Genomic DNA, 25,552 nt, shown 5'->3' on the forward strand with positions numbered 1-25,552 from the left:
TTCCGCCCCACCCCCCCCACCCCCCGCAAGTCATACAGCCTTTCTTGATCTTTGTTTTTTCCATCATTTCTCTATAAAATTTACCAGAATTTGTCATCCTCCTGGAGCTGTCAGCAGCTGCTGGGGGACTTGTTTCATTTTTGTATGTGTTCTGGTAAGTTTGTGTGAAATTCTTTCAGATCCCGAAGAACATACAAATCAAATGCATGAAAACTGAAGATGTAATAAAAGAAAGGCTGCAAAATTAAAAGTAATATTGAGAAGTAGAACAATTAGGTGCCATCTGAGCATTTTGCAACTTGATGACCCTACTGTTATTAAATGCAGATTGCTAATAGTGTGTTAGGCATTCAGAAGATGTATTATGTAAATACTGAGCATTATTGTGAAATCTATACAAGTGCATGTTATGCACTTATGTTTCTATAGCACTGAGCCTGCTCTTAAGGCTTTTTATCCTGGACACTTGCACAAGAAAATGCTCCATTATAGGATAATCCTGAGGTGCCCATTAGGAAAATTACTGGAGGAAGCATAAGAGTGTTTAAGCCAAAACCTGAAGTGTTTTTTCTAGGTAGTGAAAGAAGCAGACCAGAGCTCTGCTCTGAAGACTTACAGCTAGGAGAATAGTGCTTTACTGTATTCCAGTGGTAACGCCTATGTAACGTCTACTATTGCTGGTGGTAATGGCTGCAGTGAGAATATGAGTGTGCTGGGGGTCTCAGCTAGGTTGCTTCTCTTTGTGTTAGAAGGGAGCAAAGGGAGATCACTGACGGAGCATCATTGGCTAATTTGATTCAGGGTCAGCTATAGGGCCAGGCCAGGTTGCTCAGGAATTTATCCAGCTGAATCTCACAAATCTCCAAGGATGGAGCTTGCACAGCCTTTCTGGGAAACCTGTTCTACTGGTTGACTGTCCTCACAAGGAAAATATTTTTCCTTATAACCTGTTTGACCCTCTCTTGTCTCAACTTATGCCTGCTGTCTCTCTATCCTGTTACCACATACCACGCTGAAAAGCTTGCTCTGTTGTGATGACCTTCCTGTAAGCACCAGGGGTCTGCTGTTAGTTGTCCCCAGAGGTATTCCTTCTCCAGGCTGAAAATCACAGCTCCTCTAGCTTCTTCTCACCAAGTCAATGCTCCAACCCCAACTACCCTAGCAGCACTCCCCTCAAATTGCTCCGTTTTGTTCCTTCCCATAGCACAGGAACGAAAACTGAACACAGTATCTAGCTGCAGTCTAATGAGTGGCAACTACTGGGGAATAAACCTTCCCTGGATGTCCTGGCTCTGCCCGTGCTCATACAGCCCAGGATGCTGTTGACCTCTTTGCTGCCAGGACACACAACTGGCTCATGCCCAGCTTGCTGTCCATCGGGAGCCCCAAGCAGTTTTCCATGGAACTGTTGCCAGGCCGCCAGTGCCCAGCCTGTGTTACAGAAGGAGGTTAGCCTGTGCCAGGGGCAGGACTTACTGCTTCTCCTTGTTGAACATTATAAATTTTGTGTCAGCCCCTTCCTGCAGCCTATCCAGGACGGCAGTCCTGCCCTAGAGTGTATGGACTCACCCCTGTAGTGAAGCGTCACCTGCAAATGTGATGAGAGCGCACTGCTCACCTCTTCGAAGTGATTAATGATCATCAGGAAGAGCTGGAAAATGGTTTAAGTTATTATCCCTCAGATAATGATTACTTTCTTTCATCTGATACCATCATCTCACTTTGGAGGAGTTTACGGGGTGGATAAATGAGAAATCAGTATAAAACTCTGTGGGTTTACTAGTACAAAACAACACTCATAGCTAGAAGCAAGGTATTCTTCAAGGAAAAGTCTAAAACCTGTAGTCTTTAAAAGAAAATGTAATCTATTATTTATCTAAGTACTAGCTTTTCAAAAATTTGTCTCCTACACCGAAATACCCTCGTATGTTTGGGCCATATCCTGTTGCTTCTTGGCCCGTGTAGTTAGAGAGATCAGATTTTTGTGGGGTTATTTATGCTTATGGGAAAAGTGATGTTCCTCACATACCAAGAGCTTTAATTTGATTCTGTTTTCTTGCTGAAAACAGAAGGAAGAAACAGGAGTCACTTTCCTTTTGGAAATTTAGGCTTGCTTTCTACCCGGTTGTGTGCTGAAAACAAAGCATGTTATTCTGTAGGGGTTTCATAGGGCTGCAATAGGGCTGTGAGTGCACAATTGTGGATATGTTCCTTACAGGATCTCCTACCAGTATCTGTTTCTTTCAGATTGTATATGGTTGCAGGATCATGTTTGTGCTAAAGTAATCAGAGCGTATAATTTAAGATGCATCCGTATTAGCATTTGGTTCTGATCAGAAGTGCTCTTTTAAAGTGATTTTGGCTGTCTTGGGGGATGGTCTTTTAGAAAACAAATTGGATTATTTTTTTTTAATGAAACTGCAACAGAAAATGTGGTCCAGGACCATTCCTAATTAGCTTTGCATTGCAGCTGCGAACAGGCATTTTTGTCAGCAGACTAGATGTAATGCAGACTAACCCCCTTAAAAGATGTACAGCGTGGACATCATATCATCCAGACCCCCCGTTGCTGTGGATCACTCCTAGTGCACACATCCTTCGCTCACACAGGTGCACCCACAGATCCAGAGTTATGCTGCTATGCCAGCTGATGGAGTCCAGGCTTAGGCTTAAAAGAAGAAAACAGTGTGAAAGAGGTTGTACCTGAACTGTAGGTTGTAAGTAAGAAAAATATACTCTGAAGTGGAGAGTGAACTAGTACTGAACCAACTCGGGGGCTCAGTGGCTGCATCCCCTCTCGTGCAGTGCTGGGCTCTGAGCCAGCTGTGCAGCCACTGCCGCTGGCCTTGCAGTGCTTTATCTGGCATTCAAACACAGGTTTGCTAGCACTGGTCTTTGGGTGGTACACTAGTAATAAGCTCCCCAGTTTATTCCTTCTAGTGATACTCTCATCCGGTTGTTCCTTGTCCTCATGCCACTTCATTAGCCTTGAAAATGTACTTTTTTTTGACCAAAGTCAGCATGAAAGGGGGTTGAAAACTGATGGTTCGATATATTACAGTGCCACTTGAATGGTGTATGCACTGCACTGCTTGGAGCCTGAAGCCCAGGGCTTAGTCTCATATTTGTCTGTGAAGCACAGATCCTTGTGTTTCTCTGCAAAGAGCAGATCTGGTTTATGACACTTAGCCCATAAGTACTGATAATCTTAAGCAAGCTAATTTCAGAGGAATTAACAGACTGTATCATCTGAAGACAGCCAGTTTCTTTCTGTTCACACTCCAGCACTTGTACAACTAACTCAGGAGTCCATGACGCTATAAGCAGTTAGTTAATCCAAACAGATTTACATCCTTAGGACAACTAATTAGTCTTCAGCAGTGAAAAACGTTTCACTTTTTGCAGCCTTTTAAGTTATGCTGAGTTTTTAAAAAGGCACATAAGTATTCTGGATTTACAGCTGGCACAGCACAGGTGTTTACCAGCCAATGTTCATTCAGGATTCACTCAGGAAAAACCCACTTTCTGAATGCAAAGTAGAATATTACACAAAAGCAAACATTACCATTGGCAAGATCACCTCTCTGTCTCAATCACTGAGTGAATCAAATCTCTCATATGCTAAATCAATGGAGGACAGAAAAGAATTCCCTTTAAAACTTTAAAGAAAATTAAATATGGCAGACTTATTCCTCCAGAGCTCTTATTCTATTACCAGCTTATGTTGTTGTGAGGGGAATTATTCTTTAGAGCACTTGTACGGTCATTTTGGGGATTCTAAGCTTTTCAGTCTAGCTACTTCTCAGTGCCTTTTTTTTTTTTTTTTTTTTTCAATATGAATCTAGGAAAACTTCCAAATAAGATAATTCTTGCTTAGGTTTACACTTCATTGCTTTGATTATGCTATTGAGGAAAAAAACCACCCCAGTCTTTTTTTATCTCTTCGGCAACATTTCTTACTGATTTCCCCTCATCCCTCAAATAGCTTCTTTGATTGGACTTGTATGTTTAATTTCCTTCTGTATTGCTATATTATTTCTTTCTTTTATTCTTTTCCGGTAATATCAGTATGTCTTCATATCACATACTTTCTATTTTAAAAGAAACAGCTTTCCTAATTTCTTTTTTACATCAGGCATCATTTGCATTTCTGAATTTTCTGTGTATGGAACTTTTCCCATTAGAAAAGCCCCTCTTGCTCCATGCCTGTTTTCCTTCTAAATCCTCTCCTTTGGCTCTTGTCACAGCATTTTGTGGCTCAAACATCCAACTCTTGTAACTAAACTGACCACTCAGTAAATTTCTTTTTTAGCATTTGCCTTAGGGGTTTTCCCCCCTTAATTCATTGCTACCTAACTTGGCTTCTGAGAGCCAGAAAGTTGGTATGCAGTACCCATTCAACCCACTCAGCTTTGATGTCAGCCCTTCTGCATAAAAGTTTCAGAATCTCAGAGGGTTGCATGCCATATAGACTGATTTCTTATTTAGTTTGCATCTCCCACTCTTCATCTTCTTTACCTCCAACTCAACTCTTTTTTTTTCAAACTATATGTGCCGCTAAAGTAATCTCGAAAGCAGCAAGTGAAGCTTTGGTATAATGCATTGATTGTGCCACAACCACTGAAAAAGCCAGATTTAGTGCTTGAAGTTCTGTTAAAATAGGTGTCTTTTACGGAAACAAGGAAAAGCTTAAGAAATAGTCTCTTGGTGATACTGAGAGAGTCTCCTCACTCTGTAAATATTATTAAAACCAGCTACATCATATTTCCTAGTAATCGCCATCTCTGGCATGATGTGTTGAAGAATGATATCCAGAGATCTTCTCATGAAAGAAATTATATCCTACAGTCATCTTGCAGTAATGTCTAGGGAGCTGGACAACATAATTCTTCAAAGTATTCTGTAATTCTTTAATCTGTTCAAGTTTTCATTTTCACATATCAGAATACATACAGATGTCTTTATTTGCAATCATTGTTTTATGATCAAAAAGTAGAAAAGATATTGATACATGCAGATAATAGTATTAATGGGAATTGTTGGTCCAAAGCAAGGACTACTTTCTGAAGGAAACTGGGAAATGCATAGTATATTTTGCATACTGTAATTCTAAACTGATGTTGGCAATGACTAAGGAAAGTGATTTTACCTCCTTCTCAAAGAGCTCCCATTTAAAAGAGACCTTATGGCACCACTGAGAATCTTTGTCTTAATGAATGAATCAATGTGTGTGATTGTTTGCTCTTGATGTACATTGAGTCGCTCTTCTTTGATTACTGACAACTGAGCAGTAGCAAACTTTCTTTCTAAGAGTGTTGTCTCTAGAGAAAAGAAACCTTTAATATTCTATATATTTGAGATAAGTTTGAATAGCAATTTTGGTACATGTTGCTGGAACACTTTTTGTAGCAGAACTCTGTTTATTTTGAAGGGTCCTTTCTTCTCAAATTTTCTTCCAGTGTCTTTTCTATTAAATTCTCCTTTGTATCTTGATTTCACTCATATGTTATCTTTCTTCAAGTTCTGCCAAGTTCCAGCTTTACATACTTCAGTTTTCCACAGTATTCTGCCCACTTAAGCTTATAGATACTCGGAATGAGAAAAATAAAAAAATCATTGTATTTAACCTTTGCGATGATCTCTAGGACCTTACAGTGTATAAAGATAAACACAGTGCATAACTACCCAGACATTAATTCTTTGTTTAGAAACACTTGGTCTTTAGTTCTTATCTCCACTTCAAGATTTGTACAACTTGTACACAGTGTTAGTAAATTGCCTGTACTGTAAAGTTATTGTCAAAGATAAGTAGGACCTGGCAAAGCAAATGTAAGTTTTATATGTATCATACTATATTTTCTGTTCCTAAAATGGCTCTTTATCCTCCAGCTGCGCAGCTGTGACATCCAAGTGTGTTGTGATGGAAGTCCTAACTATGACTTTTTATCAGCTACATTTCCAGGAAAAAATACTTTGGAAAAAGAATTGCAACAAGTTCATTTGTGTCTTAATTGTTTTTATACACTCCTAAAAAGACCAAAAGTCAAAATCCAAACAATGCTATGGTATTTCATTTTGTGTCTTTTTTTGACTAAGAACATTTCTTCACAGCAGCAGTATAGTGGGAGGTTATTATCTGAGATTTTCTTTACTTCAAAAAGCTTGCAGTTAGGATGAAACACAAGATAAATACAATGTACAGACAGCGTAGGAAGGAGAAAACATAAAGGATAACCATGCAGTCATGTTTCCAAAAGGATAAATATTCAGTATTTGGCAGTTTTGAAGTACATAAACAAAAAAGGCTTAATTTCAGTCACTTCTTCTTGCTATCAGCAAAGTAATTTAAAAGACATTTATTTATTTAAAGTGCATATGTATGCTACTGCTGATCATAATGAAGAATAACAGAGAAATTTATAGAAGATAGGTATCAGATTTTTATTTAAATAGAAGACCTGTCAAAATACAGCATACAGTGTCAGCAACTCTCTCCTGAGTGTTAGGTTGCATCATTGCTCTTCATGTCAAATTGTCATAACATGCCTGTCATTGCCTCTTTCAATTAACCTTAAAACCAACTCTGAGATTTATACAAGGAACAAACTTTAAACAGAATCCTTACATTTAGCCATACTGCCCAAAAGCAGTCATTCTCCCTTAGTGTTGATGAAATTGTTGGGGTATGAAGAGTCCTCCAGTTCCATTGACCAAACCCTTAGGCAATAGCTTATTGTCACAGCCAGGTCTCTGAAAATTTACTGATACTAAATTCCCTAGAAAGTATGTATTTTTTTCTGTGATTTACAGCTCTACTATATTATACTGTAGTTGAGGAGCTACTTCTTCCGTCTTGCATAATCTTTGCAAGGAATCCTTGCAGTAGCTGTAGAAATTGGAGGATGGCACTTTAAATCACAATAAAGTGTTTCATATACAACATTCACCGTGAGATGTAGGTCACTGGAACAGGCTCCCCAGGGAAGTGGTCACAGCACCAAGCCTGACAGAGCTTGAGGAGTGTCTGGACAATGGTCTTAGTCATATGGTTCAGTTTGAGGTAATCCTGCAAGGAGCAGGGAGTTAGACTCAGTGAACCTTATGGATCCCTTCCAGCTGGAGATATTCTATGATTTCTATGATTTTCATTGGCTTATACCACATGTCCGAAACCTGTATCTACACCCTTCTTTGCTTCTTTCCTCTACCCTATAATTTCTCTGTTCTGGATGTATGTTTTTTGGGACAGGAACCATTCACTATTCTGTTTACAGGAGGTCAACCTATTGTTGACATTCTGTGGCTATAGTGGATTTAGATGTGAACAAATTTTATACGCCTCTACAATAAACCACTTCTGACACTTTTCTTTTGATTTTCTTTATTTGGGAGTAAAGTGTAAATAGGCAAGGTTTATTGCTACCATTTCCTTCCATATTTAACCTGTAGTCCTGTACCCTAATCCTTGCTCATGTTAAGTATTTTTGTTTTCCAATAAAGTACAGAACTAGGACTACATTCTACATTCTCTTACTTTTTCAGTGTTTCTTTCCTGTGCTTCCAGAAAACTGACAAACTTTCACACTGAAAATCCCTTTTCTCCCATCCAGAACTTCCCTTTTTCATTTCTTGTACCTCATAGGCAGCCCCTTATTCTGGATACCACTTGGTACCTCTTACTATTTCAATGGTCGATGGCATATCAGGGGTGGAAATATCTGGGGGGTTTGAGTATTGCTGAGGTCACAGCCATGACTGCTAAGAGGTGAATTTGGACAGTTTATCTTGATAGGTCAAATAACATAGTTACTGTAAATTATGTGGGGTTAAGTTATTAAATTATTATTAAATATAGGTTTATGTTAATGATGATACTCGTAGCAGAATATCACAGAGGACTTATCTACTGACAAGATGAAGTACCATCTTGACCCATTATGATTCTGTGATATTATCAATACTGCTATGTCAGCCTGAGTATACATGTGCTAAGAAAACTGTATTTTCTACCTTGCTGCAATACTGCTTCTGTAATCTCCAGTGCTCTTTGTCTACAGCATTTTTCCCAACATTGTGATAACTGCAAGGCTGTGTCATTATTTTTTTTGTCTTATTTCTGCATTCCAACTCACCTGTCTGATTTCTCCTTTAAGGTAAATAATTACAGTTTAGAAGAAGTTACCCATGAAGAGGCAGTAGCGATACTGAAGAACACATCAGATGTAGTGTATCTGAAAGTTGGAAAGCCCACCACCATTTACATGACTGATCCATATGGCCCACCAGATATTACTCACTGTAAGTGACTTCTGCAACTCATTTTGTAGGAGATACCAGTTTGTCAGATCATTGTGTTCTTTTCATAGCTGTCCAAAGTACCCCATTAAAGTTTATGAAACAGCTTGGAAGGCTACAAAAATGAAAGGTTTATTGCCACTTAAGGTTGCTACACTCATGAAATATTGCAGATAACTCTGCTAAAGTATTTTTGCAACAAAAGTAACAATGTAGCTGATGTACTGCTATGCTGATCCCAGTTAGCCATATTCCAGGTGATCAGACTGAACTGTAACTCTTGTAACAATTACAGTAATGAGTATATGCAAATATATTTTGAAATATGATTTGATTTGTAGACTGGAGTCCTCTGTCCACTGAAAAATCAGAACAAGCAGCAAACCATCTTGTACAAACTTAGTGAAAACCTGAGACAGATATATATCATATTTGAATAAGATATTTACTTGGAATGTAAAAATTGCTGCTCTACTTACAAGAATTTATCTGTTTTCTGTACATATCCAATTCATAGAATCATAGACTGGTTTGGGTTGGAAGGGACCCCAAAGATCATCTAGTCTCCACTCCCGTGCCATGGGCAGGGATCTTCCACCAGCCCAGGTTGCTCCCAGCCCCGTCCAGCCTGGCCTTGAGCCCTGCCAGGGATGGGGCACCCACAGCTGCTCTGGGCAGCCTGGGCCAGTGCCTCGCCACCCCCACAGTAAAGAGTTCCCAGGTTATTATTCCACTTCGCTTTATTCTCAGTCTGTCCATTACCTTTACATATATTCATCTGCCTTTTTTTTTTTTTCGGCATTCACTGTAGACACTGTTGTAGGAAAAGTTGTCAAAAAATATAGTGAAGCTCAGTGAAGGATCTCATAGGAAGGGAAGTTTATTTTCTTTTAAAACAAACTGATTTCAATCAGGCTGTCATATCCACGTACTCATAATCATCTAGGCTCACATCACATCCAGCATTCAGGTAGAAAGATGCACATCCAGGTGCATCACCTGGACTCAGGACTCCCTGAGATGACCAGTCTGTTGACAGAGTCCCTTGGAAAACAGTTCTGAAGGGCCAAGGAGCCCAGGAAGGTAGGACATTCTTCAAGAAGGAAATCCTAAAGGTGCAGGAGCAGGCTGTCCCCATGTGCTGAAAGGTGAGCCAGCAGGAAAGAAGACCATCCTGGCTGAACAGAGAGCTTTGCCTGGAACTCAGGAAAAAAGCAGAATTTGCCACCTTTGGAAGAAGGAGAAGGCAACTCAGGAGGATGATAAGAAAATCATGAGGTTATGCAGGGTGAAGATTAGAGCGGTGAAAGCCCAGCTAGAACTCAGGCTGGCCACTGCCATAAAAGATAACCAAAAGTGTTTTTACGAATACATTAGAAACAAAAGATGGGTCAAGGATAACGTGCATCCCTGATTGGATGCAGGGGGGAACATTGCTACAGAGGATGAGGAGAAGTCTGAGGTACTGAATGCCTTCTTTGCCTCAGTCTTTAATAGTAAGACCAGATACCTTCAAGATACTCACCCCCCTGAGCCGGAAGACAGGGACAAGGAGCAGAATGAAGTCCCCACAGTCTGGGAGGAAACGATCAGTGACCTGCTGCTCCACTTAGACACACACAAGTCTATGGGGCCAGATTGGATCCACCCGAGGCTACTGAGGGAGCTGGAAGAGGAGCTCAACAACCCACTCTCCAGTATTTATTAGCAGTCCTGGCAAATTGGAGCGGTCCCAGAAAACTGGAGGTCAGCCAGTGTGATGCCCATCTATAAGAAGAGCACAAAGGAAGATCTGGGACACTACAGGCCTGTCAGCCTGACCTGGGTGCCAGGAAAGGTTATGGAGCAGATCATCCTGAGTGCCATCAGGCAGCACATGCAGGTCAACCAGCAGATCAGACCCAACCAGCATGAGTTTACGAAAGGCAGGTCCTGCTTGACTAACCCGGTCTCCTATGACAAGATGACCCACCTAGTAGATGAGGGAAAGGCTGTGGATGTTGTCTACCTGGAACTTAGTAAGGCCTTTGACGCTGTCTCCCACAGCATCTCCTGGAGAACCCAGCTGCTCATGGCTGGGACGGGTGTGCTCTGCGCTGGGTAACAAGCTGGCTGGGTGGCCAGGCCCCAGTTGTGGTAGTAAATGGAGTCACATCCAGCTGGTGGCCAGTAACAAGCGGTGTTACCCAGGGCTCAGAATCAGGGCCAGTTCTCTTTAATATCTTTATTGATGATCCAGATGAGGGGATCGAGTGCACTCTCAGTAACTTTGTAGATGACACCAAGCTGCCGGGGAGTATTGATCTGCTGGAGGGTAGGAAGGCTGGGTCGATAGGCTGAGGTCAGCTTTATGAGGTTCAACAAGGCTCAGTGTCAGGTCCAGCACCTGGGTCACCACAACCCCATGCAGTGCTATGGGCTGGGGGCAGAGTGGCTGGAGGAAAGCTGCCTGGAGGAAAAGGACCTGGAGGTGCTAGTTGACTGCTGGCAGTGTGCCCAGGTGGCCAAGAAGGCAAACAGCATCCTGGCTTGCATCAGAAACAGCACAGCCAGCAGGACCAGGGCAGTGACTGTCCCCCTGTAATCAGCACTGGTGAGGCCTCACCTCGAATCCTGTGTTCAGTTTTGGACCCCTCACTTCACAAGGGATGTAGAGGTGCTGGAGCGTGTCTAGAGAAGGTCAGTGGAGCTGGGGAAGGATCTGGAGCACAAGTCTGATGAGGAGCAGCTGATGGAACTGGGGGTGTTTAGCCTCGAGAAAAGGAGGCTCAGGGGGGACCTTATCGCTCTCTACAGCTGCCTGGCAGGAGGCTGTGGGCAGGTGGGGTCGGTCTCCTCTCCCAGTAACAAGCAACAGGTCAAAAGGAAACAGCCTTAAGTTGTGCCCGGGGAGGTTTAGATTGGATATTAGGAAAACATTTTTACTGAAAGGGTGGTCAAGCATTGGAGCAGGCTGCCGAGGGCAGTGGTGAAATCACCATCCCTGGAGGTATTTAAAAAACACATAGATGCGGTGCTTAGCAACATGGTTTAGTGATGGACTTGGCAGTCCTGGGTTAACAGTTGGACTTTATGATCTCAAAGGTCTTTTTCAACCTAAATGATTCTATGATTCTGTGTACAAGGGTGAGTGGCTGCAGAGTTTTTATCATGTACATATACCTTCTTATTAACCTCCTTGACAACCTCCTTGCTGATGTCCTTTTTGTGCCCTTAAGGAGATAATAGCGATTAGGATCTTCTGTCTCTCCTATCTGTCCCACCTGGGCATGTCATTCAGATTTACTCACTTCTTTGTCTCCTTATCAGTGTCCTAGGCTCCAATCTAGTCTTTATCCTGCCATCATCTCTTAATGGCTTGAGTCTTTGTTTTAGTTTGGGTGTAGGCTGTCCCGATAAGTTACATGTAGTTAAGTATTGATGACCCATTGATGACCCTGGGTGCTATCAATACAGGCCATTCTTGTACCCCTCCTGCCAGTACTCCTGGTGTCCATACCCAGGCATTCCCATTCTCTTTTCAATCACAGCAATCTTAACATTTCAATTGCAGATCTCTATACCACTGGTGCCTGTTAGTCTAAACATTTCATTACTGAAATTCCCTTTCTTCACTAAAAACTGTCTGCCTTGGGTTCAACTACCAACAGGGACCAGCTGCACCATGGCAGTTTGATTTTTGACAAGAGCTTCAGCGACTGATCCATATCCATCTTGATCTCCTGCCAATAATCCTAAGGACAGTTAAGGCCAACCAAGGGCTGGGAAAGGCAGATTTTATCAGTAAATGTTAGAGATTTAATTTTTTTCTGCGCTTTTGCATAGTGTTGCTACTGTGGACTGACAAAGTTGAGAGAAAAGCTAATAATCCTCCTTATTCAGACTGCTCCATAAAAATAGGAGGGAAGGTTTTGTAACATGCACATCAGGTGGTATACTCAACTGTGCTGAGGATACCTATTTAGTTAGCAAATGTTGCAACAGATGGCAATCATGTTGTTCAGTAGCAGTCTGGTCTGGATCTTAGAACACCCAAGAAGTAAAAATGCTAAATGTCCCCATCCAATCTCCTGCTTTATAATACTTTCCAAAATAATAATTCAGGAGTTCTAAACCAGTGTGTTTTATTATGTCAGATTATAGATCAGCAGCATATGAGAAGACAGAAGTAATTCCAGAGGGAGAGTAAAGGTTGAAAAGATTTGCAGCAGCCTACCCCAGGCTGTCGGTGCATACAGATTCATTTATTCTCAGGGAACCTTTCATTATACCTACACATTCAGAATATTTCAGAACGGGTAATGGCCTTTCCTTGTACAGATATTTTGCTTTCAAACATTCTGTATCTCATCATCTGAAAGAAACACTGAAATTAATACTAGGAAGTTAGCTGTCTTCTGCTAATCAGAAAATTAATCAGATCTCATTGCAGAAGCGTGTATCATTGTTTTTCCTATTTATCATTTCCTTTTCTAATTACATTAACTAAAGATTGAATACAACTGTTAGGGCATCTCTCCCGTCATAAATATTGCCAGTAGCTTCAGAATACCAATAAGCAAGCAAACAACAAAACCCACAGACCCAATATAGAATCAGACAGTAGTCCTGTAATTTTCATTATTAATCATTAATATGCAAGAGATTTGTATCCACTTTCTATTTTAAATAAACAGAGTTACTGTGATCTAAGTATCATCTAAGTTGGTACTGAAATGTCAATTATATTGGAAAGTTTGGCACCTTTAGTAGACCACAGCTTTAAATTTTCATCATGCATAATTCTTGCTGAACATAAAATTCCTGTTCTTGCTTTGCTTTGAGCTCTTACTGTGTGACTCCCATTGCCCTACACTGGAGCCAAAAAGAGGCGTGCTTTTAATCTCATTCTCTCCTGTTTATATTTCCTTTTCAAGTCAGTCCTAACTGAAAAAAGTTCCTGTCTCCCAAACTAGCCTTTCTTATTCAGATCCCTTCTGAAGAGTCAATCCTTGCAAATGAGCCATCATCATCATCATCATCATCATCATCATCATCATCATCATCATCATCATCATCATCATCATCATTATTATATAAATATATTATTTATATATTTATAAAAATATAATAATAATAATAATAATCTTTCAAGAAAACCCCAGCTGTTCATTCTTTCTTGTAACATTTTTAACTCTCTCAGGCAAGGATTGTCTGTTTTGATGTTATTTACAGCAATGAGCACATTCTTGGTACTTAACTAAAAAATGGTGCTCGTGACATCTAATAAAATATGAAAGTGGCTAACTAGAAATGCTTATTCTTACCTTCAGCTTATTCTCCACCAATGGAAAATCATATACTCTCTTCCGGAAACAATGGCACTTTAGAATACAAGGCATCTCTGGCCCCTATCTCACCGGGAAGATACTCACCCATTCCAAAGCACATGCTTGTGGAGGACGACTACACCAGGTCAGATGCTTCTCTTTATTTCTTACCTTTCATGACAATTACAAAGGACATAGGTAAAGCATTCAATGCACCTCACATAGGATATAGCATATAGTTCTTTTCACCTATGTTCAAGGGAAGGTGAATTGAAACTGTTACAGGTAGGGAGACAAGTAAGAGAAAGATCACACGGATGAATGCTGACCTGAGGTCCATGTTGCCTGGGTGCATTCCTGCACTGGTTCCTAAACAACATGGCTGCACCAGAACAATGCTGGCACTGAGCAAAATTTTCTGTTTCTTAACACAACTAGGAGATCTCAGTATCAGTGACTCATCTGGCTCACTGTACGTATGGGTGGAGAGATTGTATGTGCATTTTTACTGGTCTGTGACGCTCTGAAAGTTCCAGCTTCTTTAGTGAAAGCAAGACAGAAATAGCCTGTAATTGCTCTGGGCACACACATTGAAAGATAAATGTTATGGAGAGAAACCACTATGGGAAAAGAAATAAAAAAGTATAAACTGGCTGTGAATAAAGACAGGAGGGAAACTGGAAAAAGTTTCTTAACCATTACAGCAATCACAATATGGAAGAGTTTTCTATGATAGCATAGAGGTTAAAAGGAAACTGGTTATGCAGTGGCACTTGATACCCTTATAAAAGGGGTTCTTTGATGTGATTATCAGCAAAATGACCCTGGAAATTGCTTCTAATCCTTTTGGTTTTTTAAATAATCCCAAAGGAATTATGACTACTATATGGAAGTATGGTATCAGAATTGTATCTGCGTAGTTGATTTCCAGGTAGAAGAGGTGCATAGGAGAATGCTGGGAGGGTTCTTTTATGCCTTGTATTATTAGATCAACACTGAATGTCACTGGTGAGAAAGCATGTATTTATCTTTTTGTTTGAAGAGCACCACCATTCACTTAGAAGACAACAGTTACGTTGTAAAAGGAGTCCTCATTATGTCTAATGCCACAGGAAATGCATATTTTTTTTTCTGTGCTTCAGTATTTATAAATTCATTGTGTTTAAAGCTAGGAAGGGGATGTTCCTAACATCTAACCTGACCTACTGTGTATCTTAAGCCAAAGGATCTCATCCACTTACGTATTCATCAGCTTCATAACTTGCTAATTTGAATTTCATTTTTCTTGTTGTATATGATTACAATCTCAAGCTGCTTAACCTGTTGGATCAGACAGATTCAGAGTAACTAAATCATGACACAGTGTCTGATCAGGACATACTTGTATGGAAACCACACCTTGCTTCCCTGTCTTGGCTAAAAGAATTTCTCCCTTGCTTTGATTGAGGATGCAAAGCTGACATTGCTTTCCTTCAACTTATGTGACATTCAATTAGGATGAATTTTTTTCCAAAGGGTTCCAAGATGTTACATTTTTTTAATTAATAGCTGGAACATTGATTTCATGAAATTGTGCATTAAGGCTTTACCTGGGCTAATACTGACCTCATAATTTCTAAAATGCCTTTGTATAGGAAGAATACCAATGTAGTATCTGGGTTACAATGACGAAGGCTTTTTCAGTAAGCTTGTAGTGCTGAATTATCTCCTTCTGTAATGAGATGACAGCAGTATTATTACTGAGAAAGAGTTGGAAAAGTTTAAAACAGCAAAGAATGCAAACTTACAAGTAGATAATATCTAAGGAGACCAAGAAGTCACAGAAAGTGAGGGAAGTAATCCTAAAAAAAGGAGGAAAGCTGCCTTGAGAATTAAAAGACCATTTAAATAGTCAGAAACCTGTAAGGTAATGAAGAAGAATCGTTAGACAGCCCTGGGTTTCTTTGTGTTCCATGTAGCTGATTTTAACTTTCTAATTACTTATAAAAAAAAAAAAAAAAAAAAAAAAAAAAGTCATCAGAGAAGGCACTGACAGTCCTAGCCCATTAGTTCAGTAGATATCCAGTACAAAGGATACTTGCTCAAAGAACTGTGCAGGATATATATTGAAATTAATTAGCATCTCTTTTTGATCTTTTTAGGAAGAAAGATGAATTGCTATCCTGATATTTTTAGTTTATTTTTAAACAATTCTGCTGGTTTATCTCCTGACGATAAAACCAAATACTGACACAGTCTGGTTCTTGGCTGAGGTATTCACACCACTGTTGGTTTTGTATTATTTGGGGAAAAAAATAAATGCCCAGAGAAGCTGTGTATACTCTATGAAATACTCCTCTCCTGTGTTCTTCTTCCCATCTGGATTTCCAGATTAGTGTGTTGTCTAATGAAAGGCTGATATCCAAAATCTTCTGTGGCATTGGCACTAACATGACCTTCTGTGGAAGATGTGTGGCACTAGCAGAAATAAAGGTGTTGAATAATTGGAGCAGACTGAACGCAACAGAGCAAATCAGATGAAAATCTCATAGTTCTAAACAAGTATTTACTTTGACCTATTGAAAAAGAAGAGGCTATTATGGACTTAATTATATTAGTGGTAATAGGTTATACGCTACACTGATATCCAGGATACAAAAGCACAAAGATAAAATGAATGTAGTCATGAGGAAAACAGCATTTGCTATTGCATTTCCTCACTGGACATACATCATACCCACTATCTGAGGGACACCCAAACAAGAGCAAGAGATGAGGTTTCTCCTATGACTACAATAACTAAGAAACTCTGACCTTCAAAATCAAACAAACCATTTAACCCTTAAACGATGCTGAGCCTTTTTTTTTTTTAAAATGTCCACATAGCTAATTATTGCCTATTGATTCAAATGGGACTATTGAAAATGCCCCAGATAATTCTCACAGTGATTTTCACAGCTATAAACTGAGAACAGTTAATACACTCTTTCTGTGCAATGCCATGGGATTTGCTGATGAATCTGCCGTTAAAATAAAAAGATATTTGGAAAGTCTTTCTTGCTGAACAGTTTAGAAAGACTTAAAATCTTTTGGGAAGTTAATATCATATTGATAATTTTAGTGAAACCTATAAATCCCTTGATTGCAGCATTTATGATCAGATTTCCTAACATTATTTTTTATAATTAAGATTGCCAACTACTGCAGTGCTATCCATTAAAACTACCTGGTTCTTTCTATAATAGCTTTTCTGTGCTAATTTACATGGTGATCACATAAGGAAATTTATTACCTGTGCAGTCATAATATGGCAACACTTCTGGCAGATTTTCATTTGTGCCAGCTAAAAATACTTGGAAGAGTAACTTTGCCACTTTTACAGGCTTTTGCAATTTGGTAATTCTTTGTACATGTCATTTGAGTGAGGCTGATGACAAGCTTTCTTTTAACTTTCTTGCTATGATTAATCTATCAGTAAAGTTTAAATGGTTGAACAGGCAGCTCAATTTGTTCACTTTCTCTTGCTTTTCTTTTTTTGTTCCAGTTCTAAGGTGTGGGGTTTTTTACCTAAATACTTGTATTTTGCTAAACAAAAGTAAGTGTTTCTGTTGATAAAAACTTGTATTTTTTGGTCTGACAGTGAGTCTGCATCTGAAAAATATTCAGTACAACTTTTACTTAATAAAACCATGGGGGGAAAAAAGACTTAATCCAAGCACAAGGGATACAAAAGTAACAATCTTCGGTCACAATTTTTATTGAAGCTGGATGTTGTCTTTTTAATTACTGAGCCTTTTTAAGTTGTGTATATTATTGGTCCAAAATGCTCTCAGTGCTGGGCAGGATTTACTTTGTGTTTTGTTCAATTTATTTTAAATTCACTCAGGATGGAAGTTTTGCCTTCCTGTATTTTTTTCATGAAGATTGTCACCCTTTCAAACTTCAATAACATAATTTCAGTTTGGTATAATGTGGAACCAAAAGTGGATAAAATCTATACGCCAAGTAACTCTAGCAATACAATCATTATCATTCTACAGTTAAGTCCTTATTTGGTTTAGTTTCTAGGGAGATTAAAGTGTTGTGCAGGCAATGCAGGAGATTCCTTGATTACGTTGCTGACAATTTCCTAACGCTGCTCAAGAGGAGAAACAGGAATAATTCTTTGCTTAATCTGCTGCTTACGAAAACGGAAGAACTGGTGGCAATGGTGGTGGTAAATAACAGCTGGGATCAAAGTGATCATGAGTTGGTTTACTTCATGATTCAAAGGAAGTCTGGAAAGGTGATCATCAAGTTGTGACTGTAGACTTCAGAAGAGCAGACTTCAGCTTTTTTTGGAAAAATTGCTAAGCAAAACCTCTTGGGATGCTGCCGCAGAGACATAGGGTCTATTGAAGATGGATGATTTCTAACTAAAACGTTAAGATCTCCAGAATGAACCATCCTGTTGAGCAGGAAGCAGGGGGATTCAGCAGAAGGCCTTCTTGGCTGAGCAAAGCTTTCTGATGACCTAAAATGCAAGGTGTAGACAAGCATTGCTTGACTGCTTAATGACAAAATCAGAAAGCTGATTGATTTGAGCTAAGATTTACAAGAGTCATAAAGGAAAATAAAAGGTGATTCTGCAGGTGTGCTACTTTCAAAAATGAAGGTAAAATTTGGTGGAGGGAAAAACTAATGAATGGAGGGGAAGGCAATGTAATGACAGACAACATAGAAAAAGCTGAAGTACTCAATATCTTCTTTACTGGGCAATTAAGGGACCAGAAGGTAATTGGAATAGTCAGCATAGATTTACCAAAAGCAAATTGTGTGCTTGTCCAGCCTGGTTGCCTTTCCTGGTGAAATGACTAGCTGGGTGGATGAGGGGAGAGCAGTGGCTGCTCTCTACCAACCAGTACCACAGCACTGGTGCTGCCCTGAGCAGGAATGCTGACTTAGCTGACTCCAAAGTCATACCTGACCCGTGCCATAAGTCCCACATAAGCGTATGTGGGATCTGCTGTGGGGCAGATGGTGATTCCTCTTCTCCACTAGTTGCCCTGGGGAGTGGCAGCAGAGGTATTTCTCACACCTCTTCTGTGGGCAGGAGAAGCTGTAACATGGGAAGCACCCTTTACAACTCTCACAGCCTCTCCTCCAAACATGAGGAAGTATTGGATAAACACATACAACTGATCTGTAGCTGGAAAAAATACACGATTTGTAAAAGTTTGGAAACCTCCTGGATAGCTTTTGGGGCATTTCCTGGATTATAATGCTGTCACCTTGCTGGTAAGGCTTCTCCCAGCACGGCTGTGCTCATTTGCATGCAGCAGCAGACTTTGGTGATGCTTTTGACAGTCTCCCACAACACTGTCATTTGAAAGCTGAGGCAGAGCAGACTAAAAGGGGATAGTGGGCTGGGAACTGACTGAACCAGCAGGCTCAAAGTGTAACGATCATCACCTGATATCTGACAGGTGGTCAGGGATGAGCAGAGTAGCTCAGGATACCTTGTGCATCAGTAAATATCTTCATCAATGACCTAGATCATGACACAGCGTGCACCCTCAGCAAATTTGCAGAGGATAATAAATTAAGAGGGAGTGGTTAATATGACAAATGACAGAGCTATATTCCAGAGGGATCTTGATATACTCAGGACTTGGCCAGGAGAAATCAGAAAGTTTGGTAAGAAGAAGCCTACACCTCAGGTGGAACAGCTGCTCACAGTTGTATGGGCCATGACACAAACATCTGAATTGCAGCTTCATTTAAAATGACCTGGAGATTACAGCAGATGCCAGGCTGGACATGGACCCAGGAGTGCACTTTCATTGCCAGCCAGGTAATCAGCTTATTATACTATATTAGGACAAGCATAACCAGCAGAAAAAGATATGTTATTTTCTAGAAGACTGTGACCAGTTCCTGTTCTTCAGCTTCAAGAGGGTTGTGAAAAAACAGGAGAGGGTCCAACAGATTCTCAGTGTCCTAAATCACATGGAGGTTAGAGAGATATTGAGGAAGCTGAGGCTTGTTTAATGTGTGAAAAAAGAGATTAAGGGGCAATCTAAGAGCACCCTGTAAGTACTCAGTAGCAAAGATGATGAAGCCAAACTCTTCTCAGCAAAAGGACCAATGGCCATAGGTGTTGGCTTTGGATGTTCTGATTTCAGTTTGAGAAGAAAAAAGACACCAGGTGGGTGGAGTAGAGCTGGAGCAGGTTGCTTAGAAGGGTTGTGAAACATCCACCCTGTGAGATTTTTAAGATTTGTCTAAATAAAATCATGGCTGATCTGATCTAGGGTTGGCAGTAATCCCGCTTCAAACTCGACATTGGATGAGATGACCTATAGAGATGCATTCTGCATTCCAACCAAATTTTCTATGATAGTAGGAAGAAAAAAAAAGTATTTTTTTTGTTTTAGTCTTTTTGTGGAACATTCATTACTAATACAGCTGAGAAGTTACAGTTTACTCTTTAGCAGATGTCTGCCTTCCTATTTCCAGAAATACTGAAATTATAGCCTAAAAATCCCATAGCTTTTAAATGTTCACTCCTTTTGTCCTTAACGAACACCAGCAAAAGATCCATAAAAATAAAGAACTACCATCTTGAGTTTTTACTTCCTTTTTAACTTCAGAAAATGGTAACATCAAACTTCTGTGCTTCAGCTGATAAAAAATTCACTTTAACATTTAACTCTGGCTAGATATTAAAGATTCATGGATGAAAAAGCTGAGTTATCTGTTTTGCTGTGAAAAGCATGTTTGATTTTTTTTTCACATGCATCTTTGCAAAATAACATTTTTGGGACGAGGAGGAGGTGCTGGGGATTGGAGGGGAGAAAAAGGAGAACCATCAAGTTGAAGTCTCAGGGGATGTTTTCCCCTGTATTGAAAGTAGCATTTCTCAACTGTTTCTTGTTTACTTATATAAACTTCCTAGTTTAATTGGGGATATTTTATGGAGACACCTTTACATTTGTCTTGATACACAGATTTGACTTTTCAATATTAGACCATTACAGCTAATATTTTGGTTTGTGCATTATAAAACTGTCAATAACAATTTTCTGACAATGGTTTTATGAAGCACGACAACAGGAAAAAGGAACTGCAGGTTTTTTTAGTAATGAGTCCTGAAAACTGTTCCTTTGGAATTGCTAATGTGCTGACTTAGATCATCCATTAACAAAATATTCTGCCTGTTTTCAAAGTGTGTATTTGCTGAAACAAGTTAGCTGCATTGACTTTTAGTTTTTTTAGTGGGAACAGAATTGAAACTCACCATTCCCAGACAAAGAAATTCTTCAAGTACTGTAGGTAGAACTTTGAAATGGTGTATTTTACACCATGTTTTTGACCTGATGTTACTATACAAGTGATGAGTAAAAGATATGTAGAAGTACGCTGATGCAGTTATATGAATATAACAGCTAATTGTGAGCTCTCAACAACCTTATCACTATGCCTAACTCAAATGCAGCATGTCACATATCCCCTAAAGAAAATAAACTGTATGTAGTTACATGGGGATACTGATAATGCCTTTTATTTACTCTTCCTACAAAATCACTTGTAATGTTAGCAGGTTAATTGTTCAAGTAAAATATTTTCATACTCATTTTTTTTCCTGGGGCTGGATTTCTTTAGCTAGGTGTAGCAAAGGTTGCATGTCTGTTTTGCTTTAAAGTTTAGTATAAATTATATCTATTATTTTTAAAGTAATTCTAGTTGACCATTATTATTATGAAATTAAATTGCATTTAGTTTTAACTGTAGCAGCTTGGTCATTTAAGGGATGGAGGTGAATTACATGGCTTAGTTCATCTTCTATTCTATGTTAAAAATTGTGGTGAAATTTTAAATATTACAATGTTCCATACATAGCTTCAGGGTGCTGGAAGTATGGGAGCCAATGAAACTGAATCCACATAGTATTTCTACTGCATTTGTGAAAATCTATCTCAAGGCCAAAAAATATGTCTTTAGAAAAACTACAGTTCATTTATTGTCCAAAATGTATTTAATATTTCTTTTTGCAGTAGAACTCTTTAATATTCCATACTTACACTGTGGTATATCAAAGCTTCTCACAATTTTGTCATACTGACTAGATTATTTTAAAAAGCCAACTTGATTAAGTACAGCATTATATGGCCAAAGCTAGGTTTTCTCTCTACTTATTTCTTCCAGCCCTTTCTGTCACAGAAACATAATTAAGAGTGATTCCATTTTGTGCTCTGAAATGCCCAATCCTTTCAATTTTCAACACTGAAGAGACTAAAGGAACAGAGGGAGTGTCTTTGGCAAGGAATTATGGTGAGATATGCTGTGAAAATGATGGAAACTTGTCACTGGTTGTGTGAGAATGGAAATCACAAGAAGGGAAGACTGGTATTTATAGGGTAAGAAAACTCAGATTTGGAAAGGGACTTGAGGACAAGGAGGAATATAATTGAGAAATGGGTGAAGAGGCACAAAGCAGCAGTGGAGAAAAATAGCCTGGAGAAGAGCAGCAATGAATTTCAGGGCTACCGAACCAGCAGCTCCTTCAGACAGTGAGACTTGAGGTTTGGGATAATTGATAGTTGTGCAAGAAGACTGGGGCAAGGAACAGAGGTAGAGAGCAGGTATCAAAAGTTGCTGATAAGATGCTGGCAGGATCAGGCTAGGGCCATATCTAGAAAAATGGAGAGGAACCCAAAGTTTCTGGGGTTTGCAGGACAGGTGCATGAGCCCACCAGACAGTCTGCTAGGACAGTTCATCTGCGTTGCCTGTCTGTCTGGAGGGTGACAGCCTGCTCTGCCTGCTCTGCCTGCTCTGCTGCTGGATACCCCCCATCTCACGAGGTAGAGTTCTCATCCGCTAGCTCTTACATTGGCAACCCTGCTGATGATGATACTGAATTCACTATGGTGTTCCATAATAAGATTTCTTTCTTGTTTTAGTCTTTGATCAATCTAAGGTATTATTAAAGAAAAAATAAATAACACTAACCGAGTTATGCATTAAATGTTCAGTTAATAAAAGAAAAAAAAAGTTTTTCTGTATAACCTTAAATTGGGCCTTTGGTGAAATACCATGGTACAGTATTTAGTTATAGTATCATCTAAAAGTGCCTACTTGTAGAACACCTGACAACAGCTTTTTAGAAAAAAGGTCTCAGTTGTATGATTCATTCCCTTTGATGAAGCATGAAATTGCTAAATTGCAAAACAACTATTTTATGTTTCATGTTGTTTACACAAATGTTATCTTAAACTAATTGTTAAACTTTACAAATGCCTAATAATTGCCTATCATAAGATTTCATTTTTCTACCTCAAATTTATTTTAAATAGGAAGTCTTAACTTGGGAGAACAATTTATGTTAAAGTAAAAATTTTGTTATCGTCAAGTCACCAGATAATGTGTTATGTCCTGAGTAATCTACACATATCTAATCAGGCCTATCAGAGATCTGTAACAGGATTTGACTATTTCTCATACAGTCAGTGGAAGCTACTTATTATTTAAGACTTGAAAAACAAATCACATTTCAGAATCTGCTTTAGTGCTTGTATGGAGATTTTTGAAATGAGATAGTAGGACTGGCAGTGATAATATATAAAAAAAATGGTAATTAACATTTAATAATAGAAAAAGATGACCCTAAGTACATCCTACACATAGATGACCCTAAGTACATACTACACATATCACGGACACAGACTGTTAAAGCAGCTATTACCACTTAAGAAAGACACTTTGGGGTGATAGTAGGTAGTTCTGTGACATTATTAGCCCATACGCAAGAGCAATTGAAAATGGAAATAGGATCTAACAGGAAAGGAAAACAGTGCAAAATAAAATGTTTTCCTGTATGAATCTATGATGTACCTGCACCTTGAATACTAAATGGAGGCAAATGGAAAAAGACTCAGAAGAGGGTGACAGAGATGATCAGGGTTGTAGTATGGCTTCCAGGTGGAGCGAAATAGCAAATTATTCCAGTATAGGAAAAAGATGGCAGAGAGAATTGAACACGGATCTGCAAAAGTAACTATGGCATAGAGAAGGCAATAGGCAACTACTATCGCCACTTTCTTACAACTCAGATACAGGGAATTTACAATGCAATGCCAAGTTTAAAATCCAGAAAAAAGAAGTCTTTACCATATGTTATCAATGTGCAACCAAGTAACAGGCTTACAGTACACAAAGGCAGAGGTCTTTGGGTATGTCACGTGATTTGTTTGTGGGACTCATTGCCACAGGGTGTTGTGAAAGCTAAAAATACAAAAACGTTCAAATATGGGTAAGGGTAAGTGCTCAAATTTATGGTGGAAGGCCTACTAACCGCAATTTACTTGGATTTAGTTTCTGGTCTGCATGGTCCTTAACTTGCTGATTTTCAGCAGCTGAGCAGGGGATGGTCACCCTTTACTGGCCCTGCTTCCTAAAGAGTCACTGCAGGGAACTGCAAGCCTTTGGGCGCTGGTCTCACCATTCCTGTGTGAGCTTTCTTTTCCATTACTGCAACAGAAAATCATTACTAATTTTTTTCAAATTAAGCAGTCATTTTATCTCCTAATTTGTAATGGCTAAGAATAATGAGTGTAGAATTGGGTGAAGAATATTAAAAGTTCTAAATTATACTTATGCCTTCTTGTAGTCCATTTCATTTGAGAACCCGATTAAAATGTTTAAATAGTATTATTAAAAGAAGCAAGGCAATACTTTATTACTGTACTAAAAAAATTCCCATGATCTTAAGCACTTGTTTTGCAGTTACAGAAAACTTTGAGGCTCATAGAAATAGCAGTTAGTAATGGCAAAGATGAGAAATCATTGATTATAGATGGATTTCCAGAAAGAACTAAGGCAATGTGCTTCTGATATTTCCTTCCAGCTCTTCACACCCCTTCTCTGTTTTTTATTTAGTTGAAATAAACATGTCATATGAGTGACTGGGTCTTATTTGAATTGTCAGGACACAATCTATGAAATAAAAACAACTTTCAATTCTAAATAAACCTATTGAACAGTAAAGTATGTGATTCTCCTAGGAGGTTATATGCACAAGAAACTCAAAGTCAAAAGACACACACACCCACACACAAATAAAAAAAGACATATATATAAATAACTGTTTATTAAAAGCGGAAGAGTTCACTTGTATTAAATTGCCATTGATTTTTGTTTAAATAGTGATACACTTTTAAAGACAGTTCTTTGCACAATTCCCAGCAACATTATATTAGCAATAGTAATGTCTTAGTTTTCTTTACTGAACCTGGGTATAATGAAAAATTGCTACTAAAAAAAAAAAAAAAAAAAAGCTGGAAACTTGTAACACTGTGAGATTTATTTTCTCTCAAATTGAATTTAGCATTTCCTGGCTATAGCCCTGCATACTCAATATGCTGTGAGAGCTTAGCTGGTTTCTTTCCATATCATAAAAGGTTTTAAAATGTTTTTAAAAATGAAACTATCAACATTTAATGTGCTACGTCTTGGCAGCTAAACCCTACCGAACAGGATTCTGCAAGATAAAAAGTTAAAATTAAATTGAGGATCCTATGTGATGCTGAGGAGAGAACGGTTTTAATAATGCCTTTTTCTTATAACTTCGGTTGTGCAATAAAGCCAGCCTGAAACAATAACACAGTGATGATCCAAACAAAGAATAATAAGGGCTACAAACAACTAGGAAGATTTGCTTTCTTTACACAGTCTGTTATGAAATAAATAATTAAACCCAGTGTCAGATCAATCTTCTACCTCCCGCTGTTACTGTTAGCTTTTCCACCAATTAGCTATACCTTTCTGTGGAATTGTGCCTCATTGCAGTTTGGTCTATACTGATTAACAATTCCAGCTTTCAATTGTGTTTCGGCTAGAAAAGCAGTTTATGACTATCTGCTGTTTGTACTACTGTTTAAAAGCTTACCTTGCAGCGCTGAGTGACTTCATTCTCTCTCCTGTGATTGAA

General features: G+C 39.0%; 1 protein-coding gene across 22 annotated transcripts in view; it reads left to right on the top strand.

Annotated features, from left to right (window-relative positions):
- The window catches only part of DLG2 (discs large MAGUK scaffold protein 2), a 1,040,325-nt gene that overhangs the window by 738,493 nt on the left and 276,280 nt on the right, over positions 1-25,552 (top strand). For all 22 annotated transcript variants that reach the window (XM_055702908.1, XM_055702907.1, XM_055702910.1 and 19 more), the window contains 2 exons: positions 8,154-8,298; positions 13,608-13,749. In XM_055702908.1, coding sequence (XP_055558883.1) covers positions 8,154-8,298; positions 13,608-13,749 — 287 coding nt within the window. The remainder of the gene's footprint in view (positions 1-8,153; positions 8,299-13,607; positions 13,750-25,552) is intronic.

This window comes from Falco cherrug, chromosome 2, assembly GCF_023634085.1.
Source record: "Falco cherrug isolate bFalChe1 chromosome 2, bFalChe1.pri, whole genome shotgun sequence".
NCBI lineage: Eukaryota > Metazoa > Chordata > Aves > Falconiformes > Falconidae > Falco > Falco cherrug.